This window comes from Dysidea avara, chromosome 2 (genome assembly GCF_963678975.1).
Source record: "Dysidea avara chromosome 2, odDysAvar1.4, whole genome shotgun sequence".
Taxonomy (NCBI): domain Eukaryota; kingdom Metazoa; phylum Porifera; class Demospongiae; order Dictyoceratida; family Dysideidae; genus Dysidea; species Dysidea avara.
Window position 1 is genome coordinate 34,753,621 of NC_089273.1, and position 19,474 is coordinate 34,773,094.

Sequence of the window (19,474 nt, forward strand, 5' to 3'; positions counted from 1 at the left end):
CCACTGGTGGTGTTAGTTTGATTTTGCCTGATGTGCGATTTGGTTCGGTTCTGTAAAATCTGGTCACATTTAAGCTTTGACGCAAGTCTTTATACAAACTAAAATAACTTCACAAGTATTAATGATACCACAGCCACTACATTACTTACTGTGAACTCCACAATTAAATGGCACCAAGCATCGATGCAGTTGGGTACAACGCCTTTCAGCACACCACTTAGAAAACAGCCTTCTTCATCAAATGTTCACCATGATTGTACACTGCTTCAATAAACAAGGAATACCGTCGCCATACTTAGTGCTATGGCTTTAAACTAAGCGCCATTAGAATCCTAATGTGCTACAGAATCCAGTAGTATACAGATCACGTGATCTCATAATGGACCCTTAAAAGTGCTGTCAAGTTCCACTGAAGACAACGTTTACCATTCATTGTTTTCATTTCAAAAGTACTCTGTAGTGTTGTATAACACTGTTAACATGTTATTATGACGCATGCATAATTATGTAGGTGACCTACACTGTGAAAAAAGAGGAATATAAGATGGTATATCTAATGGCTTAAATTATACAAATAATCTCAGTATAGTCTTGCATTATACTAACTATCTTATACTTTAGTATAAACCCCATCTTATATTATGGGAAACAGATTATACTTTAGTTTAATACACATTCTTTTGCTATGGCTTTGTTTACTTAACTAAATGTGATAACTCAGAGACTTTTTATCTTCACCATCTCATTATTCATGGACTTTTGTTTATACAGACAGCATGTGACTTAAAATTTTTTACTGTATCAAACAAAGTCATGATGATTTTACAATAAGTACACTTCTGTTAATCACTATAGCTGGCTTTGTTGTGATAGCTAATTTCATATGCACATGGACATTTTCATATGGCAAAGCATATAATACCAGAAAAATTTATTATTCAATCAATTCTTTCTAAGAGTCATACAAATCCAGATTTTCTTGCACAGTTAGCACACCTGCAAAAGTTGGTAGTAAAGCTTGTTTAAAATTGAAGGAGTCAGTGGTGTGCGCATGCGTAGCAGATGCAATTAAGTCGCCATCTTTGTTGCTATTGTTGTATCAGAGCCTGAGAGGTTGTAAATGTGAGACGGTGTATCTCGCGGAGAGAGTGTGCGCGATCGGCGCCATCGGCGCCATCGTCCAATGACCCATGCTCCGCACGATGATAGTTATGGACCACACTGACATCCCTGCTGGCTGTAGTGGTGAAGTGGCGGTGTGGTGGCCCAATTGCTACGATGGCAGTGATCAAAAACAGCTCTAGATGAGTAAGTATTAGACTAAAATGATAGCTTGTACGATAGGTTTAGTCGTATTAAATTGTTTATTGTGTATTGTATGACAACGGCCTGCAAATGATTGAACTTTGGTCACAGTGCAGTTACATATTTTATCTCAGCTTATGGCGGATGATGAGTGGATACAGTTCATCAGCCATCAATGTTAAGAGTTTGCATGGTCTGCTCTTATGATTTTGTATATTATCTCTTCAGAGGTACAGTTTCTTGTCGGACCTCTAGGTTGTTAGTGTACAACATCTGCAGTGTTAGTTTCCTTCAATGGCAGCTGCTTCCTTTAAAGAATCTGGTAGCGACCATATGTGGACAGTTTTTGTTCTTTTTTTGCGGAGTTGTTCAACCTCATCTTCTAATTACTTACAGCTGTAAGTGCATTAAGCCTGATTGTGTTTTTATTTATTTTCTTTTCAATAGGGTAGGAATTACAGACTTAGCCTCAGTTCTAGGAGATTCTTCTTATTGCTAACATCTGTAAGTAAGTACACTGAGAGTGCCCAGTATACAATTTGTGACCCGGTCTGCAAAAAGGGCTCTTATAGCCTTTCCAATTGCATATATATGGTAACCCATAACTTGACTGGTGAATATGGTACAAGCCTACAATTTTGTCACTCAACAACCCTAACCTGGCAGTAGCTGTGGGTGTAATTACATGATGATAGCTTTAGTAGATTAGGAGTTATGATTAGCCAAACATGGATAATTGGAAAGGCTATAAGAGCCCTTTTCGCAGACCGGGTCACATTTATATTTACCTTCGTTTAGGTTTGTGAAAACTGGTCTCATTTCTTTTGGGAACCGGTCTCATTTCTTCATGTTTTCCACTACTTGTTATCAACAACTGACGACTGCTATCTCATGTACGTCTGGCACTGTAAATGTGTTGAGTGCTTTCAAGAACCCGTTTCATCTTGTTTGTCCTTATTTCACTGACCATGCTCGTATTGCTAAGTAATAGTTAGACACTCGCAATAGGTGTCTTCGAGGATTTAAAAACCTGAGGTGACGTCAATAATTACCGAGGCGCAGCCGAGGTAATTATTTACGTCACCGATGGTTTTTAAATCCTCGAAGACGTCTATTGTGAGTGTCTAAGTGTTTTAGACAATGGCGTAGAAGCAGTGAGTTAGTATAGAGAGTTCCCATTGTAAACACCTAGGGTGTTTCAGCAAACAAAAGATGTGAGGTCGCGCAAGCTCGCGCGCAAGCCATGAAGCGCAAACTAACTGAAGGTTTGTAAAGTCGATAAAAAGTATGTTTGAGGCATTATAGATACGTGTGAATGGCAGCAAATGGGAATAGCCAGTGCCAACATGGCTGTCTTGCATGGTCTACAGAGCGTGCTTTAATATGGCGAAGGCCACAAACTGAATTAATGGCTTGTAGCTACCACGATGGTCTATAAATCCGCTGAGCTACCCACGATAACAGCGTACCTGAGTGTAATATCTTTGTAATAATCTGCTCGCAATCGCTTGGTGTTTACTGATGTGCGAAATACTAATTGTCCACAAAAGGCTAATTGCATTACTGTAGGCCACATTGTGGTTGTAAAAAACTGTCGGGTGTCTTACCAGTAAGACACCTGATATCAGGTTTCTTCGCGAATAAGAGACCTCCACACATTAAACGAAACGCTGCATGCCATTGTCTAACAAAAGTAAGTCCACACAAAGTATGCAAATTATATTATATTATTTTAGTCTTGTTTCAATTGTACTTAGTGATTACAAGATTCTTGGACTTGGTTATCAGTGTATCAGATGCTTCTTGTGAGCTTACGTAGCACATAAAAATGGCCATGTGATAGGAGTATTTTTGTGAGTTTTGGGTATGAGCAAGTGTCAGACGAAGATTTTTGAACGGTTATATCTCAGCCAAGAGTGAATATATCAAACTCTAACTAGCAGGTATGCTTATACATTAGCCAAAACAATAGGGATTTAACATAAATCAATGCTTGAATGTACTTATTTTAACACTTTATAACCATACCTGCTAGTTACAGCTTGATATCATTGTTCTTGGCTGAGATATGACCGTTCAAAAATCTTCGTCTGATATTAGCCCAACAAAGTCACATACTAAATGGCCGTTTTATGTGTGGTTACACTCACTGATAACAACTGTAAGTAATCCAGAATATGAATTATTTTTGCCTCCATTTAGGGTTGTGAGACCTGGTCTTATCACACTTGTCTTAGTTCCATGGATTGTCAGTCTCAGACTCGGTCTCAGTTTTACAAGATTGTTACAAACTGTAAGTACAGTGATTGTTCAGTATACGCATTATATTTACCATCTTTAATAGAATTGTGGGACCTAGCCGCCGTTCTACATGGTAATACTAGGTTTCCAGACAAGGTCTAGGTTTTATGAGATTTTTATTGTTACAAACTGTAAGTCCAACGATTGTCCAGAATACACATTATATTTACCATCTTTGTATTAGAGCTGTGGGACAGTTCTACCAGACGACTAACAGATTGTCACAGAGTTCTACATAGTGATGATAATACAGGTAATTAGTAATGGAACTTGTGAATTGTATTTACTGTCTTACCTGCTACAGTTGGATAAAGACTGATAAATGACGAAATTGAGTTGATACTGTCATGGTCAGCCAAGGAAGACGTCGATTTTACTAGCTGTACCTATTGTGGTTTTAACATATTTACAGAATTAAATTATTACAAATATAATTATAGAAATTATTTATTTAAGGTAGCCACAGATTATGGGAAAGTAAAAAAGTACAGTAGTATAGTAACCAATATATGGTTGAAATAGGCTTAGTATAGTCTGATAATACACTGCACTATACTAGTGATTTAATCTCTAATATATGACTGTCTTAAATGTATTCAATAAGCTTGTTATTGTAAAGTCTTAATCTAATAATATATGCTGTACTATTTCATTCTAATACTAACATAATAAGACTGTTATAGACCTTATTATTCTGAGCTTTTTTCACAGTGCTAGTATATGTAGGCAACCCCTACTTTTTTCTGTGATCCCTAATTGAACTTAAAATTCCTATTTTGGTATTAGGCTTGTTGTCTTTTTTGTAACATTATTATGAATGGTGAACCTGGGCATACTGCATCAAAAGAAAGAATAGTGCCAGAGTTATATACATAATGTTTTTGTCTGAACACGTTGTCCAACTATCAACTACTGACTCAAAAGTGAAGTGGCCATTATGCTTTGCTTTTAGCTATGTTCAGCCCATTACACAGTGTTACAAACAAAGCTCTCTGCAGCATTGGTTTGGGTAGGTTCAGACAACCAAGCACATGATGCACCCTCTCACAATTGCAAAACAATAGGTGCATGTTAAAATGATAATGTTGAAAGTGGAAAATTTTGAAATTTGAATGATATGAGATTGACTCAGAGGATATTCTGTGGAAATTATGTATCTGAATTAAGCATTGCCATGCATAATAACTACACAAGTAGATGAATCAAGCCTTTTAAATAGACCAATGCACTTCATTGTATGTAATAGGTGCAGACAGATATGGATAAATTCCATAGCAGAACCAACTATAATGTATATATCTGCTGAATGTTCTATTAGAGTAGTTAGGTAACTGCTATTAGAGCATCTCAATCTTGTACACCTCAAATGCTGATCCGGGTACTTGTTGCTGATCCGGATCCTTAGTCCTCAAATGCTGATCTGGGTCCTTGTTGCTGATCCGGGTTGTTGATACAAATATCCATAAACCCACGTGCACCTTATAAACATCTTTCCAAGACATTATCACTGGATTTATGCTAAAGATTTAGCATAAATCCAGTGATAATGTCTTGGAAAGATGTTTAGCATAAATCCAGTGATAATGTCTTGGAAAGATGTTTATAAGGTGCACGTGGGTTTATGGGTATTTGTATCATTGCTGTGCTAAGACTATAAGGTGCAAGTAGGTTTATGAGTATTTGTATCATTGTTATGCTAAGACAAATAAATTTTCATTATAATCCTCAGACTAGGGACCAGTCTATTTTGCTTTTTTTTCACCTATTTTTCTTTCCAGCAATTCTTTTATTTTTCACCTATTATGCTCCATATTTTGTTCAAGAATTATAAATTTTGCTCAGCACTGATCTTTGTTAATTGAATATTTCCAAGTGCAAAGCTACAGTTTTGCCTTAAAGTGACTGTTCTATTAGACTATCTCGATCAACAATTACTTCTAACATGTAAAGCAAGAAGCTAGCTAATATTGCTTAACATAATTATGTGACCGGATTTCACATAACAAGGCTTCCACACACACAAAATCAAACTTACGATTTTACCAGAAATGGATTGCTGGTCTAATGCACTATCATATTTCACACTGTACTTCCTTCAGCACTGACAAATCATATTTCACACTGTACTTCCTTCAGCACTGACAAGTCTGGTTTCTGTAGCAGCTTTCTTCCGACCCTGTCAAAGCCACGAGTGTGAGATTGGCACCATTAAATGGCCATGGCTTTGTGATAATGGTGTGTACTGAGCTGGGACTTCACGGAGAGCTCGCCAATAGTGTTCTCAGTCAATTTGGAGTAATTTGAGGGCCATGGAGGGCCATGGAGAGCCCAAACTTGGCCTCTGGATTCCAATCGTCTTCTTACTTCATTTTATACTCGTATATTAAGACCACCGTCCAACAGGGCAAATTTTGGGTGTCAGAAATGTATACACCCACTCAGTGATAGCTAGTGAATAGATGAACAATTGGTGCAAATTTTGCTTGCACAGCTGTAGGCACTGGGAAGTTATTACACAATGATTCCTTAAAATCGCCATATCTCCTAACAAAGCTTTGTGCGTCGAATCCTTGATTTGTCAAATTCAGTCACTGTTTTATTAGGGTATCTCGATTGTCACTTGTTGTTCCTGTAACAATTAGCTATGCATTTTCGATGTTTTAGCGCGTCTGACTGTTCTATTAGAGTATCTCGATCTTTTGTGAAATTTTTATGTCCACTTCACAAAAATTACACCTATTATGCCATCATTTTGCTCATTGCTTTTACCCACCCGTTATGCCAAAATTTTGCCGGCAAAATCGACGGTGCCCTACCTCAGACCTCAGCGTATTGATCAAGTAAAGCCAAAAGTGAAGGGGGACTTCAGCCCCCCCCCCCCCCCCCCCCCCCCCTGGATCTGCCTCTCAGCATTATCCACATGGTCAAGTCATTCTTATATGAAAATGGAAGATCTAAAATGGCACATGTCCCCTTTTTTCCACTGACCTCTTCAATTGGAAACAGAAGAAGTATAATATTATATAAAATCATGCAATGGGTATTAAAAATTCGAAATAATATTACACAGTGTAATATGCTATATTTACACACCAGACTGAACCAGATGATGATTGTAAATAATAAGATTTACAATGCACCTAGCATTGTTAATTAATTATAGTAAATATAATCCAGTGTAGTCAATCACACACATTCTCCATACAAGTACACAATATATGCACAGTAGGGATATAATGCTTCTTTTTGTTTTACTGTGATTTGATTCCGTGCACTGCTCCAGCTTCGGTATGCAAAGTAACGGTTGGTCACTGGACAATTTCCGGTCAATTACACCAGGTGTCAGCCTATAATTGAATTTGTCCAGAAATACTGTCCTCTCAACAATGTTTATAGTGTTAGGATTGGGCTAGGAGGGAGGCCAGACATGATGGTATTGACATGTAATTAATTTGTGTTGTTGGCTTGTACTTACCACAAAGGCATTCCCAAGCAGAGGTCAACAGTTTACTATGTTGTGCCAGCCTACTGTATCAGTCTCATGTACTGCAGTAGTAAAAAGCATTTATAATCTGATTGCCATTAGTACTTTTACTTGTGGTATTTATGATATCAGCACAACCAGAGTTTAAGCTAGAATGAACAATGCATCTGTTCATATTAGATATAGAGCCACTATATTTTCTAAGCCTAAGCTAAGTTTGACCATATACAGGGTAGCTATATTATTATAAGGCAAGCAGAAGGCCTTGACTGAATTCCTTATGACTCTTTTCCTACAAAGGCCCAATTGATTCCTTAGAAGCCCTTTCATGTGGCCAGTAGCTACTCTTTAAAATGCTGTAGTTAGGGACCCGCCGATTATGCGCATTATTTTACCTATTATGCTATGCAGCACCGCTCAAAAATTTACCTATTAAGCTTAAATTAATGCTCAATATTTACCTATTATGCTCAAATTATGCTCAATATTTTTACCTCAGTTCCCATGTTTTTCTAATAACTTTGCATTTTATGGAAAAGCAGTAAGTGGTTGAAGCACAGACTGTAAATCCTTGCTTGTCAAAATACATGTCACAGAAAAGATCGATATACTCTAATAGAACAGTCAGCTACCTGATAATTTTATTAGAGTTACTGACTGTTCTATTAGAGTATATTGATCTTTTTGTTGGTTATGTATTTTGATAAGCAAGGATTTATAGCATTGCACAAGTTTTCTGCCTATTATGCTAGCATTATGCTCAATGCTTTCAGGCACCTATTATGCTTATTATTATGCCAGCATAATCAGCGGGTCCCTAGCTGTAGTATCAGTATCAGTGGGTGTTTGACAAGTAATCAGCTCTACAGTACATTGATACAGGCCTCAATGTTTGAAACATACAAGTGGTAAAAACACAGGAAAGGAGAAACAATATAAGTTAAAATGTCCGGTCAAATTGCTTGATGTCCACTCAAATTTTACGATGTCCTGACAGTATGACAGGACATGTCTGAAAAGTTATTTCGCACACTGAGCTTGTTTCAGTACTTTTTATCGATGTGCTATGGTCCCTACTCTAGTTGAAATTCCAAATTTTTCTGTGTATATACTTGTTTGTTAACTTTTTTTGTAAATAATTATTATGACTGGTGAACCCACGCATGCCCTATATATATATATATATATATATCAATTAATGTCTGAAAAGTGAAGTAGCCATTATGCTTCACAGCTAGCTGTGTTCAACCTGCACCACAGCATTTCGAATCAAGAATTGTTCAAAAAGCACCTCTGCAATCCATGCATACCAAAACAAAGAAATGAAGCCGAGCACCCCAGTTATATCGTCTTAAAAGTGACGTATCCATTACGCTTCGCTTCATTGTCGGCTATGTTCAACCCGTTATACATGCAGCAGTACAAATCAAGAACTGTTCGAAAAGCACCTCTGTAACAAAATAGTCACTATGAAAAATATGGACGATTTCCATTACAAAGGGAAGCCATCACATACTACCACCAAATCAACACTTTTCACTGTCAGCAAAGATGAATGGGATACAAAGGAGGACACTGGTAAGTCCATGAAGAATGCATTGTACATGCTGCGGCGGTATGCCAAAAGGCACCTCTCGAGCCAAAGCGACATTGAACAATGAAAAAATCAAGCCTGTAGTCTTAACCATTATCGAGTTACACTTGTCTGAAGGTATCAGTAAATTACTCAGTCAGTAGAAAATTCTGTTAAATATATATATTTTTAAAATTCTGTAGCAATGTGTTGAAAGCTTTTCAGGTTGATCTGAAAGCTTGTTTGGGCTTAGTTTTACCAAACCAATACTGCCTCATCATCACCAGGAAAATTAAGGTTGGTTTTTGGGTGAAGTTATTTCATGGGCCATGTCTACTTCTTTGCATGTGGTCCCAATTATACATTATATTGCACTCTGTACATTCAGTGAACATTATGATGTCTACGATGCTCATCTAAAGTATATGCATTATCACACTATGCATTGAAATAACATCAAATTAACTAAAAGGTTTGGGTGTGCAGTTTATGTATTTTAACTGTTGCTTTTCACTGCTGGATCAAGAAATGAGTCTTGAAATCTAGCAGAATTGCTTAAATCAAACTGATGATTCCTAAGATAAACATAAAAGTAATCAAATGCCTTAATTAGAGACCAATAAGGTTACTGTACCTCATTGCATCATCATCATCATCATCACTGCTATCATTAATAGCAAAATATTGATGCCTCTTGTAATGGAGTACCTTCTTGATAACAGCAGCAACACATAACACAATTAGTGGAAATATCACCAACACTAGTGCTAACTCAGTAGTGGCAAACTGTAGGAAGTCAAAACTACTAATAATGACTGCTATTAACATCAACTGTAGGAGTAGCCCATCAAATATATTTAAGAATTTATTTTTGTATGGTTGAAGCCACAAGTGAACTGTAGCAATTACAACACAAGTCAGTAGTAGGTAAAACAACATGCTTTCATAGATATTATGACCAAGGAGCACAATAAACATGATTACTTGCCGACAAATCAGATAATATGAAGCAAACCAACTATATTTGACCTTGTAGCAACCTTGAAATTGATCTAGTATTGGCTTCAATCTGATAAAGTTAATCTTTCTTTTAAGAAATGGCTCCAGCAACAAAAGCAATGGCAGACCAATTCCTATCACCAGCTCACAGATGATTGCGACACTACCATACACCACATGTCTACCTTGAAAATACTTGATGTTAGGAGATGAGTATGTATATAGATTATCTGCATCAGTAAATTTTAGAGGCCTCAGCAACTGTAGGGAAGTGGAGGCTAATGATGTATACGCTAACAACAGAAGAAGGCAAAAAACACGAATGATACATCGACTAATCAATTTAGACACTTTTCTGGAGCATTTTGCAGCTACCACAAAACCATATAATAAAACTGAAACAGCACCAGCATGTGAGTAATGGATAAATAATTGATCAATTCCATTCATTTCTCTTGTCAAACAAAGATTCCCAAGAAATTGAGGATTTAATTGTGCAATTCCTGATAATATATTTATGAACTGAGCTGCACCACTAGATATGTAGGGATTATTACTCAGCAATATATTCACCATACTGTAGTAGTAGATTAATCCATATAAGTATCCTGAGGACAGTTTAAAGTCGGAGTACATCAATGTAAACACACCAACTATCATAACAATCCAATAGAAACCTGTCAACACTACCACTAACACTGTCATAGCAGCACTACAGTGGTCTTCACTGATACAGTCATTAGAGTCATATGCTAGAGTGAATCCTGGACTGCATTGTCCACAAGCAGGACCAGACCTGCCATGTTCACATTGATCATTTATCCTTTCAGGCAGTTTAAAGTAACCTTCTCTGGTCGTCTTATGATCAACAAACCCACAATACTCACTGGGGCACAATGATGTAGTTGCTCTTCCATTGACTCTACCAAACCAGTAACCTCTTTTTATCTCATTATAGTCATCATAACACTCCACCACATCATGATAGTAACAAACACAACCTTTAGATGTTGTACTGTAAACATATCCAGGATGATCAGAACATGGGACAAACTCTATTACAAGTGTCACCTCTACTTGATGGTAATAAAAATTTAAGTTAGACAATAATTGTATTGTGACATTTGTATCGTTAGTCACTGTTTCTCCAATGAAAATTACATTAAGTGGTGATGCATTATCAATTACTAGTTCTGTGCTGATCAATGTCAAAATACCACAATCAACACATTGCAAATAAAATTTTGTAGTATCTGCAGGCTTTTCAAAGTAATCTAAAACAACGCCAAAAAATCTTACTACTCTACCTAGAATTTTGTTATCAATAAAATACACACCATTTGAAAAGGTAGTGCTACCACCAAACAATTTCAATTGTTTTGGAGAAGTGACCACTGGAAAATGTGTTATGTTTAACTGAGTGTAATTGTAGTCAATGGGAATATGAACATAAGAACCATTGATGAATTGTATGTAGTTGAATTGATATGGCACATACATGAGCGATGAGGAGTTTCTATAATTTAAATTTAAGATGCAATAATTTGGTACACTGAAATATACAGAATTATCACCATATCCCAATTTAGAGTTTATAAACTGAACACTTGCATTACCAATATGGATATTTAAGACTTGATAATTTCCCTCACAACCTATGCTGAAGTCCACGTATATTGCACCACCATAATAGACAGCTGAATTGTCAATAAACTGTATCACTGCTCCATCACTAATACTAATGCTACTGGTTTGATCGATGTATAAAGCTCCTCCCTTGTCAGCACTATTTTCTTTGAAAAATGTATTTCCAGAGAGTGTAATACGAGAGTTTGTAGAAATGAAGCATGTACCAATATTGTTAGTGAAATTTGATGTAGCAATACTGATTTGTGCTGGAAAGTCTGCATTTACATTAACGTAAACAATACTATAGACAGCTTTGTTTAAATGAAACACACTAAACATAATAGAAATAACAAACCATCAATATAAATAGCTGCACCATGAACAGATGTATTGTTGAGGAATAAGCATTCTCTTAATGTTATCACACTTGGAGCAGGATTCTTAATATACACTGTACCTGCACTATTGTAGTGGCATACATTTGAGGTTACGTTAACTTTATTCATAGTTACATTAGTAATAATACAAGGTGACCGAATTGATATAATTGATGCTATTGGAGAATTGTATTTACCACTCAACAAGCTATTATTTGAAATAACGACATCATTAAAATACAAAGAGCCCCGAAAGCAATAGTCTACAGAGTAACGAATAAAAGTTAAATCTATTATGGGAGAATGATAATTTGTATTGCTAGTAAACACTGTGTCTTTGACTACAACTGCTATATCACCCCTTGTGTGGAATTTTGCACTTAGTACAGTACCAGTATTGCTACTGAAAACCGAAGATAAAATCATTAGATCCATATTTCCATTTTCTGAATCAAGACCAATGTCAAACAATGTTCCACCTTCAACCAAGACATGGTTATTATAAGCAATAAGTTCATAAAGTGTTAATGATGATTCATAAAAGTTGGTTAAATCAATGTTTGCTACCTGTGCATTATTGAAGAATTGTGTTTTTGATATTGTAATATTCACGGATATTTGGAAAGATGAACATAGTATCAACAAAGCATATCCATCAAAATCGTCATCATACTGGAGCTCTCCATAATATCCATTATCATAGAAATGACATTGATGAATCGTTACATTTGCAGTTGTATTATCAAAGCAATCAAGAGTTAATCCACCAACATCTCCATATGGAAATTGTTTATTTCGTTTGTTAGATAAAAACTTACATTGATCAACTATTACATTTCCGCTTATACCAAATAAGTTAACTGCCATAATCCGAGAATGCTGAAACACACAATCTGCTATCATAATATTGCTGATATATCTAAATGATATAATTGGTAGGGTTTCCTTATGATCAGGGCCACTTTTGTCCCATGTGATCCCCTTTATTATGACACCACTGCACTGGTAACACTCCACACTTCCTCTATTGTTACACATGATGGTAGCACCATTACCAACTATTGCAATGTTTGTAAGGTGACCTGACCCCATTGTGACTTTGCTGTGCAGTGTAACTGACTGTGATGTGATGTTGATTACAGTGTTACTGGTCATACTGTGTAAAGCAGTGGATAGTGAAGAACATGGACATTCTCCCTTCACACAACATTTAATACTATCACTACCAGTAGTGTTGATGGTAATCACTTTATTGTTGACATGTTGACTGGTGAGGATTATCAGATATATCAAACCATAGGTAATGATGTTCATTCTACAGTGGGTAAACTAGATGTTTACTATTAGTACAAATAATGTTACTATAGTGTACATATAGTATGAGTGCAAAAATGACTATCTAAATGAGTGCACTCTATTGTTCCTCTGGTCCTGATTGGTGTCTATTAATTGTGGAATATAGGAAAAAGCAATACATACAAATTAAGAGTGTTTTATCTAAATGTGCAAGGGATTTGGTATTAGGCGGTTGGCATCAGTATTTGTTTTTGGTTAATTATTAATTTTGATGATGTTACCACTTCAGGGAGAAAGGATGAATACTAGTAATTCCTATGGATAGAATTCTAATCTACTTACACCCCTGGCTAGTATAGTTAAAAACTCTATACAATGGAACCTGAAACTTAAAAATAGAGGACATTCCATATACTGGATACTTAGTAATAACCTCAAAGTATCTCATAGCACGTGGATAATCTAATCTGGCCACCTTGATGATCCTTTAACACACAGGTTTCACTATACACAGTGGTTCAAATCATATGATTATGACTGTCCAAAAATTTTAAACCTCTGCACAATGCTGCAAGTAGTGGAAATGATGATGTCTATGTACTGACTAGCTAGAAGTATATATAAAGCCACTTATCACAATGTATTGTGGGTTTGAGTTTTGTTACCACTAATCCAACATGTAATACTCACTCGGAACATGGCAGATAAATAGACAAAGTATCGATGACTGGAGTGTTCTTTTAGCTAATACGTAGCCTAGACAGGAATGTATGATGTGCAAATGCAATATTTTCTAGATATGAACCCTCAGTTGATTGTCAAAGCACCTCTCACTCCTATACAATGGATGGAATATAGTTGATACTGAAGTGAAATGACCATTTCACATTTCAGCAATCAATAAATATTTGTGGAGTGCATTTAGTTGTGCAATCAATTTCTAATGGGTCTGGTGACATTCTTTCTTTTGACATGGCATGTGATGGTTCATGAGTAAAAAATTATGCCATTACGAAAAAGGTAAACACACATGTCAAGAAAACTAGAAATTTTAGAAATATAAGGCAATAAAACATGGGAGTCCCTACACATGCAGTTACTTATACTAGTGGATATGTAATTCATGTGTTAGTCACATACACCTGTACAGCCTGTCAATTATACGTGATGACTGAAGTAGATGACCTCCCTTGTTTCATTGCTTTTTATAAAATTTCTAATTTTCCTTACACTTGTATGGTATGGATTATGAAAGTGTTGATATTTTTACCAAAATACTGACCGCAAAATTATATAAAACTAAAAAGTTATCTTATTCAACAACACTGTAGCACTAAGATACCAATATGGCCCAAAAGTTATCTACAACAAGGCGGTACTGCGATTGCAATCAGTATTGAAGAAAATTTCTACTAAATAACTCAAGTATTCAGCCAAATATGGCTTTCATTTTATATGTCATTTGTAGCCATTACACATACGACAGAGTTAGACACTTGAGATATTACTTGCTGTACAAAATGAAACAGTGTAGGCATGTACATATGCACATATCTGCATCACTTCAGTGACAAATATACATTGGAAAAATACAAATGCCCTGACATTATGGCACAATCCAGAATGCTGTGATTTCAGGGGTCTTTAAAGTACGTATGATTTTTTCACTGTTTGACATTGCTTCATCCCGAGACATGCCATTTTGCCAACCAAAGTACGTACAATGGACTTACCTTTGTCCTCCTTTGTGTCCCAGTTCTTTTTGCTAACAACAAAGGATGTTGATTTGTAGTACGTAGCACAAGATATGGCTTTCCTGTAGCTGTGGCAGTCACTATTATGCAGGAGTTCATAAAATGTGGAATATGGAATAACAGAATTGCAAAATAACGGAATAAGCAAAACTCATCTTTTGCAGATTATACAAATGTGACCGGATCTATAAAAACAGGACATAATTGCATTTTTTCAAATATTTGTGTTTGTTAAATATTTATAATCTACTTAGCCAAGTGTACCCACTGGCAAAGTTTCAGCTTCATATGCCAATAACTTTTGGAGTTATAGCCCTACAAAGTAGTAGCAACAGAAAAATCAATTTGTACAGCAAGTATAGGGATAATAAATTACAGGTGTTTACAAAAATGGTTGTAACTCACCAACGAATTGAGGTAAGGAGGTAAACGTTTCACCATCGCATGAACAGGGGAATCAATTACTGGGTGCGTTTTTCTTTTATTTGCCCTTCATCACTGTATACAAAGGCAAAATTCAGAAAGAAAATCAATTGCGTACGATCGCTTCAACATGACGTAAACAAACGCTCATAACTTACGTATCCTTGGGTGCACTGCAACACAACCAAGCTTGTCCAACTCCTCATGAGCAGGTGGATAAGATGGTATCCAGGTTTTTGTTTTTAGACCCTTCCTTCACTAAGAAAGAGAGGTTAAAAAAATTATCAATAATACGCAAGCATTTAGCTCAATGTATTCAATGTTTTATACTGTAAATTTAGGCTTGTGCGATTAGCTATGCCTCTTTTTCGCAGATCCAGTCACAAACAGTTATATACTTTATACTTTATTTACCTTGTAGCAGCTCTGCATGTCATGCCACAGTGGTGGATAAACAACAGCTGCACAAGCATTAAACAGGATGAGCATGTACCCATTCAACCTGGAATGATCTACGTACCTTCACTAAACTTATAACCTACACTCCTGACTCAGACATCATGAATTTTGAAATCCACTTTAAAGACAAACACAACCACTGGACTCCACTAATTCAATTATGTGACTCTAATACGTAGATTCGGTTGGATGCACATGAAGGCCAGATAAGAATAGACTTAGTGTTTTGTAACACTATCAACTAAGTAGTATATATAGATCAGCACGTCTAGATCGATCTAGGATGATTGGTTGTGTGTTCATCCTATTTAATGCTTGCCAAGGTGCTGTTATTCATCACTATGCTGTGCCATGCAGAGCTGTTACAAGGTAAATAAAATGTAATTACTATTGAGTATCATAGAGCACAGTAGTACTGTACAATCCTGCATATTAGGGATCACAGAGATTTGGGTTTTCCCACACAAAATTTCACCCAAAAAACCAGCTTCATAACTCCATCCTGGCACCTTGGCAGCATTGGACTGAAAATGCATAATCCAGTAAACTGGATCATATGCATTCCTTGTAAAGCTAAACTCCATAACACAAAAACTGTTAAAGCTATCTAAAAATGGGAAACATCATCTTACTCACCATTAAATTTTGATTTGAATGGTCTCATACTTCATTTCGTCCATCTAACCCAGAGATACTCATTTCACTTTGAAAGAGTGAAAGAACTATCCTTCTGTCTTCCTTCTTCACATAATCATGTACAAAGGGCCATAACACAGCCGTACTTCATCATATCAACTTGTGCTTGGTGTCCTGGTACTCCTCACATGATGGCGATTCGGTTGGTACATAGATAACACGTGATAATGTCACTGTCGGATGAGCACAGTGGCAATACGAATGTGGAAGGACTGAAAATGATTCAGCGCATCGTAGTGGGTGAGTTCCTTGTTTGTATGTTGAAAGCTTATATACTGGCAGATAGCTTACTCATTGCCAATTACTAAAATCTGTTTTCCGAAGCGATCAGATAAACGCTTCATGAGATATGCTTGTTTGTAACCGCCTATGAAAATTGGCAAAAGTATTGTGCATTTTCAATTGGTTTTTTTAAATCAAATCCAGTTTTCTGGATTATGCGGGTTTAAGGGTTGAAGAAATTCTATGACATTCCTAGACATTTTGGTGCAAAAATCCCACAAGTTTGGATTCAATCTGCACCCAAATGTACATACATATAATGCAGTGACTATACACATCATGAATGATTATATGCAAAAGTGCCTTCAGTACAATCCTAAAAGCTTCTAATAAATTGTTACAAAATTAAACATATATATATATATATATATATATATATATATATATTCAATGGGATTTTCTACTGCCTGCTTGCCTGCCTGCCTGATATCTTCAGGCAGGCGTAGCTCAGTAACAGCTAATAGTGCGTTTACACTAGCAGTTGGGCATGGTACGGCACAGTACAGCACGGCACGGTATGCTTAATTTTGCTAGTGTAAACAGGTATCGATCCGAGCCAAACAGTTACGTGCCGGGCTCGGCTGGCCCTGCTACTTCAACCATGCTGGCTCGATATGGTACGGCACGGTAGACAAATTGAAACAAACCTAGCTATATCCTTGGCTGCTGTATGTAAATACGATGGTTGGCCAAACGTGAAACAACATCCAGTTACCACGTTCGACTTGAAATGAGCTGTCCACCGAGCGGTAGCCGCTGATATTGTCCCTCAAACGGATTGCTGATAACTTGTACGACATCAACAGCTTGAAACGAGCTTTAAAATGGCAAGGGCATCTCGTAGGACGATACTTTAGCCATCACATGCTTATGTATAAACTTTCCAAGCATAGTTATTTCCTTACCAATCTAAATGAGCACTTAAAACGTAGCGTACCGTACCATGCTGTACCGTACCGAGCTGGAGCTACTAGTGTAAACGCACTATAAGGCTATGGGCTTGATATTTTCACTGTTTGAAGTTGCTTTGTCCTGAGACGTGCATACCACAGTACGTACAATGCATGCATCATGGACTTACCTTTGTCCTCCTTTGTGTCCCATTTCTTTTTGCTGACAGTTCAATGTGTCGATTCACGGTAACATGATGCATGGCTTTCCTACAGTACATTTATAAACGGGAATTATCCATATTTTCTGTGATAACTGGATTGATTGCAGAGGCAATTCTAGCACTGCTCTTCATTTGTAACGATGTGTAACGAGTTGGACATACGTGTAGCTGAAAGCGAAGCATAATGGCCACTACACCTTTGAGGCAGTAATTGATAGTTTATATTTTTGATAGCTGGGGGCACGCAAATTGTCATATTTTTGTGGTGAATGAATTGTTGTAGAGGCACTTCTTCTACTGTTTTTCATCTGTAGCACTGTGTACAGGGAATTTAAGACTTCTTGCAATTTCATGCGAAATGCGCAGTGTGGTTGCGCATGTATGTCTGTCGTATTTTGCTAATCTCAAAGTGAAATAACCTATGCTACGACCCTGTTAAAGAAATTTGTCACATGTGCAACAGTATGAGGCACGATATGAGAATTCACCATCATTGTGGCACCAGATAAATTGCTTATAAAAACATGGATGCATACGCATTCACACTTACAAAATTGCAAGAAGTGTTAAATTCCCTGTAACTGGCAGAACATAACTGAAACTAAAGCATAATGGCCACTGTACTTTCGAAGCACAGTATTTGATAGATGGGGTGTGTGTTCAGACGAAAACATTAATTCTGGTGCCATCCTTTCTTTTGATGCGGTATGCATGGGTTCACCGGTCATAATAGTGTTACAAAAAAAAGGAAACAAACAAGTTTAAGGAAAAATTTGGAATTTTAAGTTCGATTAGAGATCACAGAAAGAAAATACGGAAACAAGGGAGGTCGCCTGTACCTGCAGATATACTAGTGAACGTTTAATCCCTAATTCAGTCTACACTAGTATATCTGAACTCCCTTGTTTCTCTACTTTTTTTCAATGATCCTTAATCAAACTTAAAATTCCCAAGTTTCCCTTATACTTGTAATAAAGTTTTACACATAGCTATAAAAACTATTAAACAGAGAAACTATGTAGCCTTCACCAGGAATTTTGTGATTCCAACACCTACAGTATGAGACACAGGTAAGTTCCTTTGTTACACTACATATGTGCAGATATTCAATATTAGGTTATTATAAAACGAAACACTACAATGAAGAAGATTTTGACATGGTGTTATTCACTAAAAGAATATATGTACGTACATAGCTATCGAATTCTAAGTAAAATTCGTTGCTTTTGCAATCAATAGAATTTGCCACCTCATTTCAGCTACTTTGCACAGTGTTCCTATTTAGCAAAGTGCTAACTAAATAGTGATCACAAATTTTCCTGCAAACTTGAAAAACTCTATTGTAATACAGTGCCTAATTCTATTGCAAGCATGCCAAATCCAATTGCCAAGGCAATGCTGTTTCAAAAACAACTAATTCTATTGCAAAAATGGACAAAGATGATTGCAAAGCTGATGAGTTTAATGGAGAAAATTTGTAAGAATTCCAGTCTTTAAACATTGAAAATATGTAAGCCTTAATTGCAATTTGAAAATGTATAAACAGACTACATATATCCTCATTACACGTACTTACATACATTATCTACACTTGAATGTGTACCTTAAACTAGAGGACATCTCCATAATCTGGAAACTTAGTAATAGTCCAAAAGTATCTCTTAGCACACAACCGACCTGGACAAAATCAAGACACCTTGATAATCAGTAATTTAGGATAGTACTGAGGTGTCCTTAATACACAGGTTTCACTGCACACAGTGGTTCAAGGTATATGATTAT

At 36.5% G+C, this 19,474-nt stretch overlaps 1 protein-coding gene and 1 long non-coding RNA gene across 4 annotated transcripts; one reads left to right on the top strand and one right to left on the bottom strand.

Annotated features, from left to right (window-relative positions):
- Positions 1-1,220: 1,220 nt before the first annotated feature.
- Positions 1,221-4,040, top strand: LOC136244488 (uncharacterized). Of its 3 annotated transcripts, none has more exons than XR_010695349.1 (5): positions 1,221-1,308; positions 3,508-3,598; positions 3,650-3,737; positions 3,791-3,859; positions 3,911-4,040. It is a non-coding gene; the product is annotated as an uncharacterized lncRNA (long non-coding RNA). The 3 variants fall into 3 exon arrangements; XR_010695345.1 differs by lacking the exon at positions 1,221-1,308 and adding an exon at positions 3,071-3,110; XR_010695344.1 differs by lacking the exon at positions 1,221-1,308 and having other exon boundaries at positions 3,158-3,598.
- Positions 4,041-9,038: 4,998 nt separating this feature from the next.
- LOC136247152 (uncharacterized) lies at positions 9,039-11,634 on the bottom strand. Its single transcript, XM_066038786.1, has 2 exons — positions 9,298-11,634; positions 9,039-9,238 (listed from the first exon to the last, which is right to left on the bottom strand). The coding sequence occupies exons 1-2, from the start codon at positions 11,628-11,630 to the stop codon at positions 9,160-9,162; spliced, it is 2,412 nt and encodes an 803-aa protein (XP_065894858.1). The 5' UTR covers positions 11,631-11,634; the 3' UTR covers positions 9,039-9,159.
- Positions 11,635-19,474: the final 7,840 nt, after the last annotated feature.

Excerpts from the sequence above, each read along its gene's own strand:
- LOC136247152 (XM_066038786.1), bottom strand. The coding sequence starts at position 11,630 with ATGTTTAGTGTGTTTCATTTAAACAAAGCTGTCTATAGTATTGTTTAC. Across the intron at positions 9,239-9,297 it reads GATGATGATGATGCAATGAG|GAATCATCAGTTTGATTTAA; the intron begins GTACAGTAACCT and ends TGTTTATCTTAG.